The sequence below is a fragment of the Anguilla anguilla genome, chromosome 10, assembly GCF_013347855.1.
Source record: "Anguilla anguilla isolate fAngAng1 chromosome 10, fAngAng1.pri, whole genome shotgun sequence".
Lineage (NCBI taxonomy): Eukaryota > Metazoa > Chordata > Actinopteri > Anguilliformes > Anguillidae > Anguilla > Anguilla anguilla.
The window spans coordinates 9917047-9936538 of NC_049210.1; the positions used below are offsets into that span (position 1 = coordinate 9917047).

The 19492-nt window shown below is 48.8% G+C and overlaps 1 protein-coding gene across 2 annotated transcripts in view; it reads left to right on the plus strand.

Moving 5' to 3' along the window:
- The window catches only part of bmp1a (bone morphogenetic protein 1a), a 38737-nt gene extending 20189 nt beyond the window's left edge, over positions 1-18548 (plus strand). For both annotated transcript variants that reach the window (XM_035435820.1, XM_035435819.1), the window contains exons 7-20: positions 6596-6720; positions 8748-8863; positions 9152-9254; positions 9534-9650; positions 10018-10163; positions 11751-11946; positions 12505-12630; positions 14253-14413; positions 14777-14957; positions 15108-15233; positions 15441-15568; positions 16019-16232; positions 16508-16758; positions 17612-18548. In XM_035435820.1, coding sequence (XP_035291711.1) covers positions 6596-6720; positions 8748-8863; positions 9152-9254; positions 9534-9650; positions 10018-10163; positions 11751-11946; positions 12505-12630; positions 14253-14413; positions 14777-14957; positions 15108-15233; positions 15441-15568; positions 16019-16232; positions 16508-16758; positions 17612-17746 — 2125 coding nt within the window. In that variant the 3' untranslated portion in view covers positions 17747-18548. The remainder of the gene's footprint in view (positions 1-6595; positions 6721-8747; positions 8864-9151; positions 9255-9533; positions 9651-10017; positions 10164-11750; positions 11947-12504; positions 12631-14252; positions 14414-14776; positions 14958-15107; positions 15234-15440; positions 15569-16018; positions 16233-16507; positions 16759-17611) is intronic.
- The last annotated feature ends 944 nt before the right edge of the window (positions 18549-19492 follow it).

The window sequence follows — 19492 nt, forward strand, 5'->3', positions numbered from 1 at the left end:
TAAGCCGATGGGTTGGGGGGACGGGCGGAGGTGCGCCTAACCGGGCCGTCCGGGATTAAATTTAAGAGACCTGTCTGATGGGGTCGGGGATTTGGCGGATCTGAGCAAAGTAGATGAAAGCAAATGCGGTCCCTCTTTAAACCCTCCGTCGTTGGCCTTGATGGCAGAGGCGGTTTTTTTTGGCCGGGTAAGAGCGGCGTCGAGCTATCGGATGATTATAACTTTGGCCGCCGCTCTCTTTGAGACCTGTTTTTAATTCTGTTTGATTTAAACCGGCTCCCGGCCCCCGTTCGTGTGAGTTGACACGACTCTATTGGAGAAACATATTTGGTAACCGGTGGTGCTGGCTGTGCCCTTGGCTCTGAGGTGAGCTCGGCCACCGCACCCCTCCACCCCCCGGGTTCACCTTTCGGGAGAGACCGCAAGGTGTCCTGGGAACGCGGCGTCAGCTTTTCTCGGACTGGCAGAGGAATATGAGTTCCTTTCACCTCGGTGTTCAGGCGCCATGCTTTAATCCAAACCCTCTTCCTCCTGTGGTGCCCAGCTCTATTAGAATGTGGGAGTGCAGCGGTTTTAACCTGGGCCATGCCTGCAGGGCTACGTCAGCAGCAGCGGGAGACCGTTTCAGCCTCTGCTGGCCAGTCCCTGTTTGCTTTCAGCCTTTTCCAATTAACTAGCCCCCCCCCACCCCTTGATGCTTGCTGGCTCCTGTAGCTGTGACAACAAGCCAGGAAAACCTGTGCGTCGATCCCGCGGTTGAGTTATTATGCTGTCAGGGGCCCCACGTCACATCAGCCCGCCCCTCTCTTTCTTCTTTTCATAAATGTCCTCATGAACCCCCCCCCCCCCCCCCCGCCTTACCGTGATCCGCCTCATTATGCCAAAGACCGCCGCTTTCACGGAGCTTTGATCATTACTGGCGAAATTCAGCGAGGCGTTTGTTTCCTTTCTTTGTGGATTGCTGTTTTGCCTCAAAAGCTAATTTGTTGAGCGAAGTGTCAGACCAAAAGGCTGTGATTAGTTTGTTTTCTTTTTGGTTCAAACATAAAATATGAGTTGAGAGAGCATTTGAGGTAGAGTGCAGGTGCACAATCGAAAAAATGTCACACAAGCCTATGAGCCCATTACAGAAGAGGCAGCTTGTTTGTGTGGCATCAGTTTACGATGCTATATATTTGTACACGGTCCTGTTCTCCTGGGTCACCTTGGTCTGCAGTTTTGCTTTCAAAGCATATTTTCTGGAAATCGTGCTGGTGCGCAGTTGACTGGAATATCAATGGGGGGAGGAAGGGGTTCAGTGCTTTCCAAGAGTCCGTAGCAAGACTTTTCCCCACAAAATCCATTAGTCATGGATTGTGCCGTATCCTGGGCCTGGAGAAGACGAGTTAAACAGATTGAGTCTGAATGGACACAATTCAAGGACGGAGTGACAGGCAAATGGTGAGGGCACCTAAAGGGCTTTTCTGTCTGTGTAGTGTGGAACAGGCTGTGCGTGGGCCTAGTTTTTTTTATCATAATCTGCCACTTGTTGTGTGTCTGCTGCCCAGATCCTCCTTTCTGTTATAACTGAGCCATTGCTGTGCTGGGCAACATTTTATGCCAAAACATCTTGTAACTGTGCATGCATTATTTAAATTAGTGTAGCATCGGCAAAAAAACGTGCAAATACAGTAAAGACCACTGTTGTTTTGGTGGCCTTGTTTCACCACGTGAGGAGAAAAAAGGCAACGCCTTTTTGTAATTGGAAATGGACAGAATGTTTTTGACAATGGAACCAAGACTGAGTTAGTTAATGTCTGCTCACAACATACTTGTGACGCACAATCTGTGTTATTGCTCTGTTCTTCTAACGCCTAATGCTGCTGAGGTAGAGGTAACAAAGGATGCTTACATAATCCTTGCCACGGTTCCTGCATTTTCTTATTTTCTGCCACATACCAGCATGTGGTGATCAATACAAATGTTCTCAGTGACAGTTTTTTTTTTCTGTTGCCAGTTTGCAAAAGGCCTCAGCCGAAATGTTTCACTTTGGCCTTCCATCTCTGGTTAAGCATTTTAAAGTTATGCAACTGACTAGCTTCCTCCTTGGCAAAGGAAAATAGAGGAGCAAATGTTTCATCATCTTAACAAAGCCCTCTCGTGCCAACCTTTCAGTCTGCTCCAGCTGACTTCAGTTTTGCTAGGATTCTTATTAGATGTTTCTGGAACTTCTCTCAGATTCCAGCCCATCAATAAAATGTACAGCTGTGTTAAAGTGGCTATTCCTTGGTTTGGATTGGAGAAAGAAGCCATGGCAATATGCTTGTGTTTTTTTGGGTTTGACCAGTCCTCTTTTTTTCCCCTCTTTTATTTGGGGGGGCGGGTGGGGGTTGCAGGTTGGTGTATAGCTGTAGCTTATATCCCTGTGAAAAGCAGTAATCGCACAGACTTGAGGGAAAGCATCTGCAGTTCCGTGTTGGACGCTAGAGGCTCATAATGAAGTGCTGGCTTTCTTGAAAGCGGAGCATTTGGGAGAGGAGGCTGTTGATAAACACAAAGAGCTGTAGGACATGAACAGCACGGTCTGTCTGGTTTATGGCGCAAGTTCTTCTATGCTTTTTTCTGTTTGTCAACCTTTTTCTGATCAGCACATTCTGTAAACGAGTAGTGCAGGCGAATATTGCTGGCGGGTACTGCAGGTGGGTACTGCAGGCGGGTACTGCAGGTGGGTACTGCAGGTGCAGGTGGGTACTGTAGGTGGGTACTGCAGGCGGGTATCGCAGGCGGGTATTGCTAGGGTTGTTTTTCACATTCCAGCCTCCTTTTCTGACGGTCCACTGCAGCAGTTCCCCTGTGTGGCTGTAACACGAGCACCGGTCCACGCGAGCGAGTGCGTAAAAGGCAAGGACAGGCTGTGACGATTACCACACTGTTCTGATATGAGAACCAGCTGTTTGGGCTTGTGGCTTTTTTTTTTTTTTTTGTTTTTTTTTTTTCCTGTTCTTATTTTTCATTTTTGTTTTTTTTCCGGTCCTTTATTCCTCCATGCACGTTGCATTTGTAGCTTCACTGTCTGGGCCATTTCCCAAACAAATTGCCAGTCACTCGTGGCAGGAGGATTCTGGGAAATGGAGGGCAAATGCTTTCTACAGAAGGAGGCTGAGGTTTAATACGGAGGCATGCCTCAGGAACAATTGGCCCGTATTACTCAGAAAGTTTTCAAAGTCTTTTCATTCTTGATATTAGAAGTTGGGAGTAGTCATTTTTGTCCTGTTGTATGCTGTCTTTCCTCCTCTCTCTGCTCTGTGCCAAGTGCATTCAGTAATAAGAAAATTGAGACCAAACGCATTTCTTCAGTGCGGACGAAATCTGAATGTATATGAGAGCTCGGTTCAACTAACAAAATTTTTCAGTATGGTCCTGTGGAAAATCATTTACCAAGGAGATGGCCTGTGAGGACAGCTGCTCAGAACTGAGTTGATATTGCTGTGTTGGAGCTGCAGTTAAACCGCTCTTACTGAGATTCACCCCTATGCTGTAATTATCCGGCAAAAGGAGCACACCGCCTCCAGCTTCGTTCGCTTTTAGTGGATGTGAGGTTGTGTCCGAAGCCTTAAAGTAGCCGGCTGCCTTTTGGCAATATTTCACGGTGAGGGTTTAAAAAAAGCACAAGAGGTTTGTTTTCTGCGAACCAAATTAGGATTCTGTCTACTTCAATGAATTGCGGCCTTTAAGTCTTTCTCCGCCGCCCTTTGTGCTCGTTCGGTCTTAAAAGAACGCGGGCTCCTTTTGTCGCGTCGCGCCTGATTAACCTGTTTCAGTTCGCTCTGGTGTCCGTGATAAGTCTCGCGTTTTCTTCTTTGTAAAAAGGCTAGTTGACAAGCTGATTTACTTTTCGCCACCGGTTTCCTTTATTTCCCCCCCCCCCCCCCCCCCCCCCCGTCGTTGGGTCTCGCGGTGCGTTTTTACTGTAAATCACCGTGGGAAGCCGCCACTTCTGCTCCCATTGTTGTTTGAAGGATTTCACGGCCGGCCTTCTTGACCGGACGATCCTCTGGGGGGGGGACAAGGGAGACAGGTCCTCTCACTTTTTTTTTTTTTGTTATCCCCCCCCCCCGAGCCCATTTATTTTTAGGAAATGTTTTCGGGGCCCACGGAGTCGAGCGGAGTGCCAAAGCAAATAGAGACCTGCCAGTTGCGTCCTTTGTTCTGGGCTGACACCGGCCGGAGTGGCCCTATTCTCCAGCAGCCAGCGCCGGGGTTCCTGGGAGCCGCCGGCCCGCGCTTAAACTGTTAGCTCAGGCGGCTCTGTTTGCACATGCCTGTCGTTGATGAGCGTGTCGCCATGGGAACGGAGCGGGAGCAAGCCTTCGCCCGCCGCAGAGGAGGGAAAGGAACGGCGATAAAGTACCAAAGTGTCAAGTGAGAAAACAGTGGGAAAGGACCCCGAAGGGCGTCTCTGTGCGGGCCGTTCTAGGCTTCTATTCAGGCGAGGGAGAGAGGGAAAGAAAACAGAAATTGTTAAGGTATACTTGGAACGGTCATTGTCTGAATAATGCTAATTGATGTTTACAATGAGAGCCATTTTGTTCCTAAGCATCTAATTATCGTGGACCTTTGAGAGGCACGGGGTCTGGAAAATATTCAGACGCTATATTACGTGTCTGCCGTGGCGCAGTGCAGTTTTGAGAGCTCAAAGCAAGACACGGGTATTGCCTCGATGCTGTCACAGACACGCTGTGATTGGGCGTGCATAGAGCGATGCTCTCTCAGACTGGATGTCTGTAAGCCGCAATAAGAACAGAATGTATGCTCAGATCTAGGGTACATGGTGTAGGGCTGAGAGTTTTTCTTCCAATGTTGCCTTTTTTTTCTTTCACTGGGAAGTGGTTTAAATTTTAATCTGCATTACATAAAAAATACGAAATCGGATCAATATTGTAGAGTGGTGAATCTGGAATGCGCAGCTGAGGTGGTGCAGAGTCTGGGCTACGCTGTCTCCTGTAATTTGATTCTGAGTGGGAAGGCCTCCCAGCTGGAGCCATGTTGGACTGCGGGCAAGTCGCCGTTAGCAACGAGTGATGCGTTTGTTTGTACAGTTCCAGAAGGGTGGAAAAAAAACCAAATGAACAAAAACCGGTCAAGTAAGAAGACCGGAGACAGAGTGAAAGGGAAATGGAATATTTGGGAAGATGGGAAATCTTGCATCACGTGGAGTTCTCTGTTCTGAAAGCAAGCAGTACTTTGCCTCTGTTCTGCTGCTGTAGGCGGCTGTAGATGTTTTGTCTATGGGTGTGTGCTGTATTGTATTACAATAACTCCTACACTACATGTTTTCCTTCTTTTTAAAAAAATGTAGTGTTTTAAGATCTTCGTATGATGGTTCCATTGTATTGTGTATATGACTCTACAAATGAAGTTCCTGTGATAAAAAGTGGTTCTGAGTAACAATGTGTCACTTAAAATATCAATGTAGTCCCACGCTCAAAAAAATGGTTTTGTCATCAGAAAGCACCTCTGAGTGGTACTGGTGAACTCTGAGCAAGATATTGCTGATTTTATTTTTTGTGTTTTTTTTGTGTGTGCTATGGGGGAAAGTCCAGGGGTCGCTTGCAGAGGTCAACCCTCCCTGTCTGGTTTTCCGTGTTCTCCGTGAGAGCCTTCGTGACTCAGCCCGCGCAGCGTGGCCTGGCACCACGCCCCGTCCTCCCACAGCTCAGCAGGAATGCCCCGAAACTTGTGTCAGCATTATCGTCCCATAATGTTAGCATTACAGGCAGAGCCTGGAGATTCGTAGGTGCCAACATTTCCAGGTCATTTATTTGGAAGGTTTTGGAGGGGTACACACACCTGCACTCCTCCTGGTCAGTTTGTACGGTACCTTGCTGCCGTGAAGATGAACAATGAATGTTCCCAGACTAAATGTCTCAATTCCCTGCCATTAAGTGGTCCTTAGAATGAGAGGAGGCAGCGCAAGGTTTCTGCTTCCCTGGATTTTCTTGGCACTCTCCTTGAATATGATTCCTTGGCAGCAGTTCCACTTGGCAGCCTTTCACATTCAGCTCTGGCCAATTGAGTCCATATCTGTAGGTCAACATCCTAAAGTGAATCATTAAATAACATTTTAAGTCAATGGAGATGAGGTAACGCTGTCTGTGGCTTAACATTTGCCATCCTGAATGAATGCGTGAATACATGAATTTAATATCAATTCTGTGTGTGCGTATCTGTGTGTGTGCGTGTGTGTTCAGGCAGTTTAAAGCCTCAAAGTAAAACGGTACTTAGAAAGCAATTCCATAGGCAATCATGTGTAACTCACTTAATTACAGTCCTTATTTTCTTAGTTACAATAACAGGTACAGTGCTGTGTTGTTTTAACTGTTATCTACCAAATTAATTGTTTTATTGTTTGTGTGCATTTTACACAACCTCTTATTAAAACAAACATTTTCAGGGACAAGAATAGGAAATCATTATAAGCTATAAATGTTATGTTTCAGTACATCTGAATCGGATTATTGTCAAAAAGTCCTTGTGAACCTACACAACTGAGCGTTTATTTCATATGTATTCTCTCAGTTACTCACAATTATTTTTTTTCCTTCCTACAATGCAGAGGCATCTTCTTAGACACCATCTTGCCACGCTACGATGTGAACGGGGTCCGGCCACCCATCGGCCAGAGGACCAGACTGAGCAAAGGGGACATCGCACAGGCGCGCAAGCTCTACAAGTGCTCAAGTAAGAGCAGCGCGGTTCGGCCGCGGCGCAACCGGCGAAGCGTTGGGGGAAGGGCGGCTCTGTAGCCGCTGCTTTTTCCGTACCGCGGGCTGCCCCGGGTCACAGCCGAACCCTGTCCGCGGGGCGTGGAAAGTGTCCGTGTGTGGGGCTGCTCCCATGATTCTCGGAATGCGGGGCCTGCTTTATGTAGTCTTGAAATAGCTGAGCACCCACCGCCGATGCGCCGGTGTATCCTGGGCTACAGTTGCCGTGCCTCCTGGGCCGGGGGAGAGAATGTAAACAGTGCCTTTGGACAGGAAGTCTATCAGAGCCGTTTCCCAGAAGATGGCAAGAGAACAGCTGGCCTCAGGAGACTGATGGGCCGCGAAGAAGCTGTGAATCAACATCAAGCCCACTCCCCACTCCCCCGCTTGCGTGTCCGCACTCGTATCGCTTACGTGAGGTAAAGGGCAATGCCGTCATTACATCAGCGCAGGAGAGATTTTTGAAGTGGGGGGGGACCAAACTGTGAGCAAAAGAAAGGTCTCAACTTTTAAGCTTATCGAACTACCCCTATCCGGGGGGACGGATAGGGGTCCCTATGAAACTGGGGGGGACGTATTCCCCCCGTCCCCTGCGCCCCTGCGTCATTCGGCCGTCATCAAGTCATACATAGCGTTCTCTGGTTTGTGTATGCGGGGAGACAAACAAACTGGGTCCTGGAGGAAGTGAGGAAACGTTATGACGTTGACGCGTCCGTGCGTTTACGCGTGTAGCCACATCATGCGCTCGTCATCTCGTGAGTTTGTTTGTCCAGTTTGTGGACACTGCGTGGGCGGCCAAAAAAGAATAAACAAAACGAAAAACGTCTTGGCGGAAAGCGCGGGGACGTTAGAATCAGTATGTTCCTCTGTCAAAAACAAGCGCTCGCTCTTATCGCTTATTCTGATCACCGAACCGCGAAACCGAGAACTGACGGGGGGGGGGGGGGGGGGGGGTTTTGGGGAAGAGATTTACAGAGCCCTGCTGCCTAAACCATGGTGGTGGTTTGAGGATGAAAGGCGGTGGATTAGAGAGTGTTGTTTAACGGTACGGAGTGGAGGAGCCTCGCGCTGACAGTCTGCCCTCAGTGTGAAAGGGGGTGAGGAGTGCGTCCGTCTGATCTGCGAACCAGATGCCGATGGATGATGTGGCGCTCGGCGTTCTGGGGGGGGTGGCGGGGGGGGGGGGGGCGGTTAGGAAGGATCCTCACAGCTGACTCACAGAGAATCTGGAGTGGATGGTGGATTCCTTGTTCGCACTGGGTTCCTGGGGGAGGTTGTCAGCCTCGGAGTGCTAGACCTCTTGTTAACGGTTTACATCATCGGACCTCCACCGCACATTATTTGACAAAATATCTTTCCATCTTCTTTAATAGGCCAGCCAAAACATTATGAGCAGGGAGTCAGTGAAAATGAACAGTAGATGGGTTTTTTAATCATTATGGTTGAAATAAAAATGGGACAAGTAAGATTAGAGGTAATATTTTGACAGGTAGGTGTCCAAGAAATAGAATGTTTGATCTCTCTCTCTCCTTCCCTCTTTCTCTCTCTCTCTCTCTCTCTCTTTCTCTTTCTGACATCTGCTGTGATAATCTAGTACAGATTTCTCTGGGCTAGTTTGTGAGAGCTACAGAAATGTTGTTGAGGTTTTCTCTATATAAGCTTCTAGGAGCTATAGGATATTTCAGTCTCTTTGTCCTTGATCCCCTTTTTCCTATCCTTCATCTTTGGGAGGAAGTTCAATATCTACAGCAGATGTGCCTTTGAACATGAAAGAGAAGAGCTGCCTTTTGATGGGGATTGTTCTGTGTTGCAGGTCTCTTATAGCATGTTTGACAGAAATTGAGCCTCCTACACTAAAGTTCGCTGATGAACTGTATTGCATTGTAAAAGGAACCATCACCATGCATCACTTACACCCTAACAGCCAGTAGCCTGCCTACCCCATGATTCAACCCTTTGGCCAACGAGAAGTCTTCACGCTCTACATGTCTTGTCTCCGGGCAGGATGTGGCGACAGCTTGCAGGACAGCAACGGGAACTTCTCGTCTCCTGGATTCCCTAACGGATATTCAGCGTACATGCACTGCATCTGGAGGATATCTGTCACGCCTGGAGAGAAGGTGGGCGCACTGTAGACGCTGAATGCTTCATCGTGGAAATTTGCAGGAGCGGGAATCCGGACAGAGAGTTCAAGGGGTTCACTCGAGCCTGTGAGAAAGATGAATGTGTTTGACAAAATTTAAGGGCCTCAAACCTGAACTGTATGGATTCTGGCAGGCTTCCTGACGGTGCTCTTGGTCTGTTTAATCTTTTTACTGTTTTTTCTGAGCACTTACTGCTTTCTGGTTTGTCTTAACTATATGAACCTTGACATAATAATAACTTTAATCTCCTTCGTTGTTTTAAAGATCATTCTGAACTTCACATCCATGGATCTGTATAGGAGTCATCTATGCTGGTATGACCATGTTGAGATCAGAGATGGCTACTGGCGAAAAGCTCCTTTGAAAGGTCAGTCTTTAACTGAAGATAACTAGTATCTCGTTGCCTTAAAGTCTTGCACCATTCCACCATTATTGAGTTTTCACCAATCACATCCTTACTCTGTGCTGCTACTTCTTTTTAATCCATGGTTTTGTTTCATACTTTCTGTTTTATAGTCTGAGTCATAGGACTGCGAATGAAATATTGCTTTTGCTTTTTGTAGTGGTAAGTTTCGAGTGTGGAAATGCCCAGCTGATTATTTTGGGACCTCGGTGCAATGGGGCCTGACTCTTGTGTGCTCTCCAGGTCGTTTCTGTGGGGATAAGGTGCCAGAGCCAATCATCTCCACCGACAGCCGGCTGTGGATCGAGTTCCGCAGCAGCAGCAACTGGGTTGGCAAGGGCTTCTCGGCGGTGTACGAAGGTAGCGTCAGCCGCCGCCCGTTCTGTCACGCTCCGCCTGCGCCGAGCCCTTCGTGCCAATCCGCGAGTGGGCCAGCTCGGGTCTGGTCAGGGGATTGCTGCGGTTTTATTAGTGGGGTCAAGACTGCCAGACTGCCAACCTGTCAAACACATAGCATTCAGCGCAAGGCTAATCTGGTTTGCCACCTCATTAATGTGCGCCACGGTGCAGCTGTGTGCCTGAGTCTGGGTTTGTGTTTCCCGTGATGTGTAATGAAGGAGCCCGGAGGCTTGTTGCTCTCGGTGTCAAGGGGAGGTGAGTCGCAGCGCTTTGTGCCCCGTTGATGATGTCATCGGTGATTAAGGCGTTCGGGTTCTCTCTGTCTCAGCGATCTGCGGCGGGGAGGTGAAGCGGGACAACGGGCAGATCCAGTCTCCCAATTACCCCGACGACTACCGACCCAACAAAGTGTGCGTGTGGAAGATCACCGTGGCACAAGGTTTCCACGTGGGCCTAACCTTCCAGTCCTTCGAGGTGAGAGAGAATAGAGAAAGTTCTCCCAAACACAGGTCTAATTCATCATGTCCTCTCACACACCTTCACAGACTATCACCTCCTTAAAATAGCATCTTCTCTCTGTTCAGGTTTAGGTTTGAAGTGCATGAAATAAAGGCTGTTTTTCTTTAATAATGATGCCAAATACTGAACTCTGCTGAGTTTCATGGTGAAGTGGCTGCTGTGAAACTTGAAGAGAGTTAAAATGGAGCCGGTGTATGTCTTCTGAGGCCACTCACCGAGAAACACGTGTACTCCTGAACAACCAGACCGACCCGTGAAAGTCTTAGCACAGTTGTGAGAATGCGTTCTTGGCACAGTGGGTTTACTGTAACGCAGAAGACGTCCCTGCTTGAATCAGATAAAGCAGATTTGGTTTTGTGTCTCTCTCAAACTGAAACAAAAGGAGGTAACTTTGAAAAGTTAGACTTTTTTTTTTTAATGTAAAACTGTTGCATAATTTCATGGTTGAGAGCTTGTTGCTCATATTGATGATATTTTCACAGACTAGTGGTTAAAAATAATGACTTTACCTGTAAGATAAAGAAAACACAGTGATGCATTATATGGCTATATACCTTGAACAAACCCTTATTGTAACAGATGAATAACAGCTTGACACCTCTTTTGACTGCATGTGCATGCGGTCTGTTGCTGGTTCCTTCAATAGTGCCTTTCATCTGACGCTTACCGTAGTCTCAGATTCTTCACAGGGTGCTGCTCATCTGTACCTTGGGTGTACTTTGCTCTCAGATGTTCTTAGTGGGGTTCAAGTCAGATGCCTTTGAAATTCAACTCATAACCTCAGTTCCCTTTCCCTCGAACCTCCAACCGTTCCTTTTCCGCCGTAGACACGGAGGTGCTGTCCTGTACGTCACCTGGAACCGTTTTTTTGCCAACCGTTATCTAAGCAATCCGTCAAATTCTGAGTGCAGTTCAGGTCAGAAAGCGTTGCTGCCTGTGGCCCTGAACGGAGTGTGCTTTGTGATTCTCTTCACCTGCCAGTGTCTTTTCCCCAGCTGGCTGTGGACCCAGAGAGATCAGACTTTCCTTCCTGCTGCTGGCCCTGTCTCCCTTTGTTTTGGTGCTGCTTTTAAGTGTGTGATAAATCCAGTCAGTTACGTGGTCTATTCCCTGCCCAGACTCCATTGCCTGAGATTCAACAGCAATGCAATTTTTAAATCCAGGACAAAAAATCATTATGATATAGGCATGTTCACGAAAAAAGATGAAAGTCAATACTAATACCTGCCATGGCTGTGCACCGGTGTTACTGTATAACGGATTAACCGGGCGAATCTTTTTATCACTTCTGGAGAGTGACAGCCCCCCCCCTTTTCCTCTTGAGCTTGAGTGGCGATAAAATCGTAAAATGAATTGTAAGTTCGGGATTAAGCATAGATCCTCTGCTAGTATTTGTCGCAGAAATCCAGGCATGAGAATAGGGCTTTTTGCTATGCGTGGCCTAACACACTGCATGCTACCGCTCCCTCTTTTCTCTTAGGGTAGATTACCCAGAGTTCCACTGTCCCTCCCGCCCTCTCATGTCACCCTCTCGCCCCGCAGATCGAGAGGCACGACAGCTGCGCTTACGACTACCTGGAGGTGCGGGACGGCCACTCGGAGACCAGCCCCCTCCTGGGCCGCTTCTGCGGCTACGACAAGCCGGACGACATCAAGACCAGCTCCAACCAGCTGTGGATGAAGTTCGTGTCCGACGGATCCGTCAACAAGGCCGGCTTTGCTGCCAACTTCTTCAAAGGTCAGAAGTCGAGAGCCAAGCTAGCGAGAGCCAAGCTAGAGGGCTTATTTCTTCTGAAAAACATTGACGTGATAAAGAGTCAATAAGAATGAGCCTAATTCTAAGTCAGAGTCAGTTTTGATGGATTTTGTTTGCCAGAAGCTGTTTATTCAAATGTACTGGCTGCTTTGTGAACTTTGTGGGAACATCATTTCTGAATGACAGTGCTGCATATTTCTTTCTATTGTTGCGTATTTTCATAATGAACAAATTTGCCCTGAAGTGCTTATTACCCTCTGTCCCTCTGTGGCTGGTAGTGTACAGTGTATGTCAAACTACACAAATGTATCCATATTGATGGGAGTTTTACAAGAAAAGATGATCTGGAAAATAGCGATACACTGTATGGTTATTATGAATATTGTCACAGCTGGTAGGCTTATCAACCAATCGGCAAGCAGGACAGGAACAATCACTTTTGTGAGTTTATCTCGAGTGTTGTTGTCGCCTGTGTGCGGCTGACATAAGATTGGTGGTGTTCAGGCGGTGACTCACACCGATCTGTTGTTTGTACTGCAGAGATGGATGAGTGCTCCAAGCCTGACAACGGTCGCTGTGAGCAGCGCTGTGTCAACACTCTGGGCAGCTACAAGTGTGCTTGTGACCCCGGGTACGAGCTGGCATCTGACAAGCGCAGCTGTGAGGGTAAGTGAAAGCCTGGAGCTGACGTCTTTCCGCCGTCTCTGTGTGCACATCAAAACAATGTCCACACCTCGGCGTTCTGTCCTTACAAACCCACTGTTTTACCTGCCCAACATACCTCGGTCCTGTGTCCCCACAAATGTACCACCTCCCATCTTTTACACACTATTTCATCCAACAGGCTTGCTGTCCCCGCATCACTGTCCCTACAAATCTCCTATTCCTGTCTCACTCTTCTGTACTCACAAGCACAGCATCTCCTAATCTCTCACACACTCCTGTGTGTCCCCATCTCTCACACACTGTGTCCCTGTAAAAACCCTGTGTCCCCATCTCTCTCACACTCCTGTGTCCCTGTAAGGATTCTGTGTCCCCAACTCTTACACACTCCCGTGTTCTTGTAAACATGCTGTGTTCCCATCTCTCAGATACTCCTACGTCCATCACACATTCAGCTCTTTACAACTGCACAAAATAAAATCTAAAGTTTATAAACACAAGTTCCATTGCAATATAACCTTGCCACAATGTATTATGATTATAGTTATATTGCAAACCTCAAGATAGCTTTGATTGCTTTAACAATGTCCCATGTAGACGACTGTAATTGCTTCTGGTCCTCTGTCTGATATTGATTGATATAAACAACCTCGAGATGGTGAAATTGAAGTGTCTGGAGGAATCCTGTGAAGTCAATCCCGTTCTTTCACACACCTGATATATTCATCTAAATGTTTTTATTGCTGAGCTAATCAGACCATTGTTTTATTGCTTCTGCTGAAAATCTAACCACTGTCTGCATCTAGAGGTGCTTCTCTGTTATTGCACTTTAAACTGGTCAGTAAAACCCAGCTTAATTACGTTCAGCAGAAATATGTCTCCCCTTAAGGCAAGACAAGAAAGAAACACAGAGTTCTCAACTGGCGTCAAAGCAATCCAGAAAAAGGCAACTGTGGTAGTCCGTTCTTGGAAATGACTTATGTGTCAGGGTGACTCTTGTGCTGATAAGATTGAAGCAGTTTGACATATAGTACAGTACAGTACACGACTATGCAAATGCACACCAGGCCAGGTCAGGCCATTGCACGAACCATCACTCTAGTCTTTCCCTAATACTGAGAGCCGAGCGCTGCAGCGGTGCTGTAATTTATTAAGCCGTTTGGTATGACTGCCGATTGATAATCATCTCCCGATGTCGGGCTAGACGCTGACCGCAAGGCCGCTGAACCGGTTTTATCTCTCGGTGCTGGACATGAATTATCTGTTTTGATTTATGGTGGTGCAGCGCTTCACCGGAATCACTTTCAGTGCTCAGAAATCGCCTACACAACAACACAGGAGGACGTTGCATTAGAATGACTCTAGATGCGAGGTGCTCTTGATTTGGATGTAGGTTCGTAGACTTTAAAGACTTTAAAGCCTGTCAGTTGAGCTGATGAATTGCACTACACATTTCCACAGAATGAAATGCTTGAACACTCCCTTGCTATTAAAACGGGAAGCTGGCTTACCTGAATCTCTTTTATAAATGCATACACTGAAATATAAATGTTTCAGCACTCTATGGATCAAAGTGGAGTGGTGGCTTTTTGTCCACGCTGCTAATGCTTGTGTCCTCTCTGCAGCTGCCTGTGGAGGCTTCATCACCAAACTCAACGGCTCCATCACCAGCCCCGGCTGGCCCAGGGAGTACCCGCCCAACAAGAACTGCATCTGGCAGCTGGTGGCCCCCACGCAGTACCGCATCACCCTGGTGTTCGACGTCTTCGAGACCGAGGGCAACGATGTGAGCACCTGGCGAGACGCTATTGTATTTTTATGGTTTTTGAATTTTTTATTTTTATTTGAAGTGATGTTGGAGGGAATATTTATCATTGTATTGTTGCAATTAGACAAGGACTCTTTGAAAGGGGTAGGTGAGAGGGGTCGCACCTGAAATGCTCACACTCACAGCCTTCGCGGTATTTCCTTTGTTAATTTTTCCTTAGCTGAGGGTTATCACGTGAAGGCAAAGCAGGCTATTTACTCATTTAGCTTTCTGTTCAGTTTCATATGTCGCGCATCTGGTTTCATATCGTTGGAAAAAACGTTTGCGCTGATTCATGGAGGCTGTTGGAATCGCCTCACCCCCAGACGTCTCTGTCTCCAGGTGTGCAAGTACGATTACGTGGAAGTGAGAAGCGGGCTGTCGGCGGACTCTAAGCTGCACGGTAAATTCTGCGGCGCCGAGAAGCCAGAAGCCATCACCTCGCAGTACAACAACATGCGCATCGAGTTCAAGTCCGACAACACCGTCTCCAAGAAAGGCTTCAAGGCCCAGTTCTTCTCCGGTGAGCCACGGGAGAGGAGGGGTGGGGAATCGCCGTCATGGTGATTTGTGATTGACGTCTGGCCATGGGCTGCGAAGGACGGGGTGGGGGGGGGGGGGGCAGTTGGGGGCGGGAGAGCAAGCAGCAGCTGAGGTATCGTCTCCTTCCCAGACAAGGACGAGTGCTCCAAGGAGAACGGCGGCTGCCAGCACGAGTGTGTCAACACCTTCGGGAGCTACAGCTGCCAGTGCCGGAGCGGCTTCGTGCTGCACGAAAACAAGCACGACTGCAAAGAAGGTACCGGCGCCCCCGCCCACCCGATCCCGGCCCCCGCGGGGAGCCTTCGGGGCTCTGCGTGATGCCAGAAACCCAGGCTATTTTTAGGAAATATCTTCCGATAGCAGTGGGGGGGTCAGGGGCGGGCGTGTGCCAAGAATACAGGTGCTCAGTGTGTGGCTTGGAGAGCGGCCGCCATTTTGACATTTTGTGGATGTGTTTTTGCAGCGGGCTGCGATCACATTGTGAACAGCGTGACTGGTATCATCACAAGCCCCAATTGGCCCGATAAATACCCCAGCAAGAAGGCATGCTCCTGGGCCCTGTCCACCACCCCAGGCCATCGCATCAAACTCGTACGTGCCCCACCCCGCCCCCTTCCATTCTGTCCGCGGCTCATTTTGCTCCTGTGTTCCATGGGTGTGTGCTGTTGGGCTGTTGAAGTGATTGAGGACTCGGCTACGTAGCGGGGTCGACCGTCTTCTTTCCTGAATTTTTGATCCCCGCGATTTTTCTTACACGGCTTGCAGTCTCTGTGCTTTGAGTTCTGTCCCTCTCCATTGCTTGGAAGTTTTACTGCAAGATCAAGGCGAACGTGGGCTCACTCAAAGAATGAAAGAGAATTCATGCATGCACGCTTTCTCTGATCTGTGCATATGTGAGTATAGGCTTGTAGCAAGACTTCACTCTGTGAGAGAAACTTGTGCCTTGTGCATGTAATACGTTAGGATGTTTTTCAAATGTGCGCTCCAGGTGATCCACCCTTCCCTCTCACACTCGTGCTGCTTCCATCTCTGTCTTTTAAGGCCTTCAACGAGATCGACATGGAGGCCCACCTGGAATGCGCCTATGACCACATCGAGATCTACGACGGACGCGACGGCAAGGCCCCCAGCCTGGGCCGCTACTGCGGCACCAAGAAACCGCAGCCGGTCATCTCCAGCGGCAACAAGATGTTCATCCGCTTCTTCTCCGACAACTCGGTCCAGAAGAAAGGCTTCGAGGCCTCCCACACTGCAGGTAGTTAATGTAGAGACCTGAGGGTCAGCAGGCAGTACAGCAGCAGAATATACTGCATCTGCTGTGGAAGGATCTCACTTAGTTTGGTGTGGTTTTCTTATAAGCCGACCGGTGTTGTGTTTCCTGTTTCCCAAGTACAGCTTGTAACATTTGCCCTTTTCTGTGTTTGCTTGCTTGTAGAATACCAATGTATTTGCCAGCAGCGCTTATTCCTACTTAACCCTCTGTACTGTGTGTGTGTGTGTGTGTGTGTGTGGTATTCTGTGTCTGTTCAGAGTGTGGAGGTCGTCTGAAAGCAGAGGTCAAGACGAAAGACCTGTACTCCCACGCCCAGTTTGGGGACAATAACTACCCCGGAGGCTCGGACTGCCAGTGGGTGATCTCTGCGGAGAAGGGCTACGGCGTGGAGCTCATCTTCCAGACCTTCGAGATCGAGGAGGAGGCCGACTGCGGCTACGACTACATGGAGCTCTTCGACGGCGCCGACAACAAGTCCCCGAGGCTGGGCCGCTACTGCGGATCAGGGGTGAGCCGAGCTCCCGAAGAAAGGGCAAGGGGGGGAGGAGGGGGGGGAACAGTCGACTCTCTCCCGGCTCTCCATTATCGGGGTCTTTATCGACGTCAGCCCCGTGATGAGCTGGGAAAGCGGGCTCGCCACGCGTTATTGACGGGCTGGTTTTGAGGGCCGGTTTTCTGATGTGGAGTCTTTACGGTGCCCTTCTGAGGTAATGGGACTGGAGGCCGGGCGGCTCTCCGCTTTCCTCCATGGCTCCCCAGCCCTTAATGGCTTCATTACCGTTGATTCGTTCCCTCCAGGTTGTGATGTATTGCTTCATGATCCGTGGCTGCAGAGCCTGATAAAAGGAGCCCTTGCAATCTGAGGGTGCCAATCAGTCTTTTGAGTGATGGTCTGCGGGGGGGGGGGGTCGGGGCTAATGGGGTGGCGTGCGGCGGCGGCGGTGGCGGAAGGGAGAGCAACGAGGCCGGTTGGGGAATGAAAGGGTTGTTTGATAGGTCAGAGAACAGCTTGATTTCATTTATGGCGGCTCAATGAGTTCGGCTTCTTTTCCTGACACCTATCCCGGTAAATCAAAATTGGCAGGTATATGAGAGCACTTAATGCGTGCTGCACCGTTGGGATGCTCGGTCTATTTAAAGTAGAGCGGCAAAGCAAACGAAAGATCGTGGAGTTAAGTGAAAAGCTCATTAGAGACCCGCAGTTTGATTTAGGGAGGTTGACTGGCAGCTCCCCCACCTACCCGCTCCTCCCACATCGCAGTCATCATTTCACCTTCAACTGGCACCTTTTTTATGCACGTGAACAGCTGAGTGTTTGTGGGGGAAGACCGGTTGAACCGCTCTGTTTCTCCCCCCCCCAGCCCCCAGAGGAGATCTACTCGGCCGGCGACTCCATTGTCATCAAGTTCCACTCCGACGACACCATCAACAAGAAGGGCTTTCACGTGCGATACACCAGCACCAAATTCCAAGACACACTGCACTCACGCAAGTGACCAGCGGGGGCAGGGAGGAGCCGAGCGGGGCAGAGGGCGAGGCGGAGGGGGCCCAAGGGGAGGCGCCAGCCTGACGCCCGGAGACCCCCGCCCGCCAAGATCATCCAGACCAGACGGAACAGCCGCAAGACCACCAGGCGCCCCTCAGCTCCAAAGGACCACAGGCTCCCCCCCTTGACTGTGAGGAGTTAAGCCATTCTGCAGTAGACCTTGTTTTTACCTTTTTTATGGTTACGACGGGGGGGTGGGTGGGTGGATATACCGGGTTAGGTGGATTCTGGGCGAGAATTGAGTTGACTTGGAATTGTTTTTTGTTTTTTTAGTTTTTTTTTTTTTTTTAAAAGACACCTCCAAACAAAGATCAAAAATGAACAACAATGGTTTCTCAGGATCCTCTGAAAGGCAGGCATGAACCAGTCAGATTCCTGCTTTTGGTCGGACCAGCCCACCACGTCAGGGGGAGGGGGGTGGGGAGTCGGTACGGGAGGGCCCAGAAGGATGCACCTGCCCTCCTGTCCCCAAAATCTCCGGAACGCTCCTCCCCTCTTCACCCCTGTCCTGCCTTTTGTTAAAGGGTTCACACTCCTAAAGGAATCTGTACCCTTAACTAGTGATTTTTGATACTGTATGTCAGAGACTTGCATGTAATTACAAAGAAAGAAAGCTGCTGCACCTTTGCAGCACCAGCATTTGTCGGACGTCGGTCTGGGGTTAACTTCTTCATTATTACCGTTAACAAAGAAAAATTTAAGAAGCAGTTATCTTATTAAAGGACTAATAAATGAAATGTGGTCCATGTCTACTGGTTGTTAATTGCTTGTCTTTTAAGCGCCTGTTACCTCTGAAAATGGCATTAGTTTCCAGTTCACAATGTCGTAGAAGTACATGGACCCGAATCAAGAATCCTTTGTGCCGTGTCAATACCAATCTTGCGGTGCGGTTTTAACCATTGTATTTCAATAGGCTTCTATTTCTTCTCTCATCACTCTTTTCAAAGCACTTTTTCTAAGGTGAGGAGCTAAAGACACAGGTTGTGTGAAGCAGTACTGAGTCCCCATTGCTTTTGCACTTTAGGTGTGATTTTCATTTCTTCTCTGTGGCAGGAGCACCAGATGCTAATTATATATTTCTCACCAGAGGAGGTGAGGCGCTGCATTAATTCCCGATGGCTCCATTTCCATGGTAGCGGAGCTGGGGCTCACAGTGTTCTGACATCTGCACAGGAGGGGAGATTGGACCACTGTGATTGCAGGTCAGAGCTGCAGCCTGCCAAGGAAGACCTTAAACAATGGGGTACCGGTTGTCATAGAAACACACTGGGGCATGATCGAGACTCATTTGTGTTTGGCTGATGACTGCAAAGCACACCCAGTCGTCTTCAGAGTGAAGTCACGTGTGCCTCAGGAGGTAAGAGTAGGGATTTGCGGTGATCTGAGGTATTAGCTGTCCAGTTGTCACCTTCTCATACTTTTCCGTTCCATCTGTCTCTTTGCAGGTGTGCTAATCTCAGTGTACTCTGCATTGCTGGATGTGATGGGTACTGCTGTTGTGACAGGCAGCGCTTACTGCACTCTCTGAAGTCACAGATTTTGTTTGCAAATTCCAGATCGATAGTCGCTGCCTGGGGGCCTCCAGCAGGTGCTCTAAACTCACTGTCGCTTGGTTTCGAATTGCACTCTCTCTCTCTCTCTCTCTCTCTCTCTCTCTCTCTCTCTCTCTCTCTGTCTCTCTCCTGCTTTCTGTCTG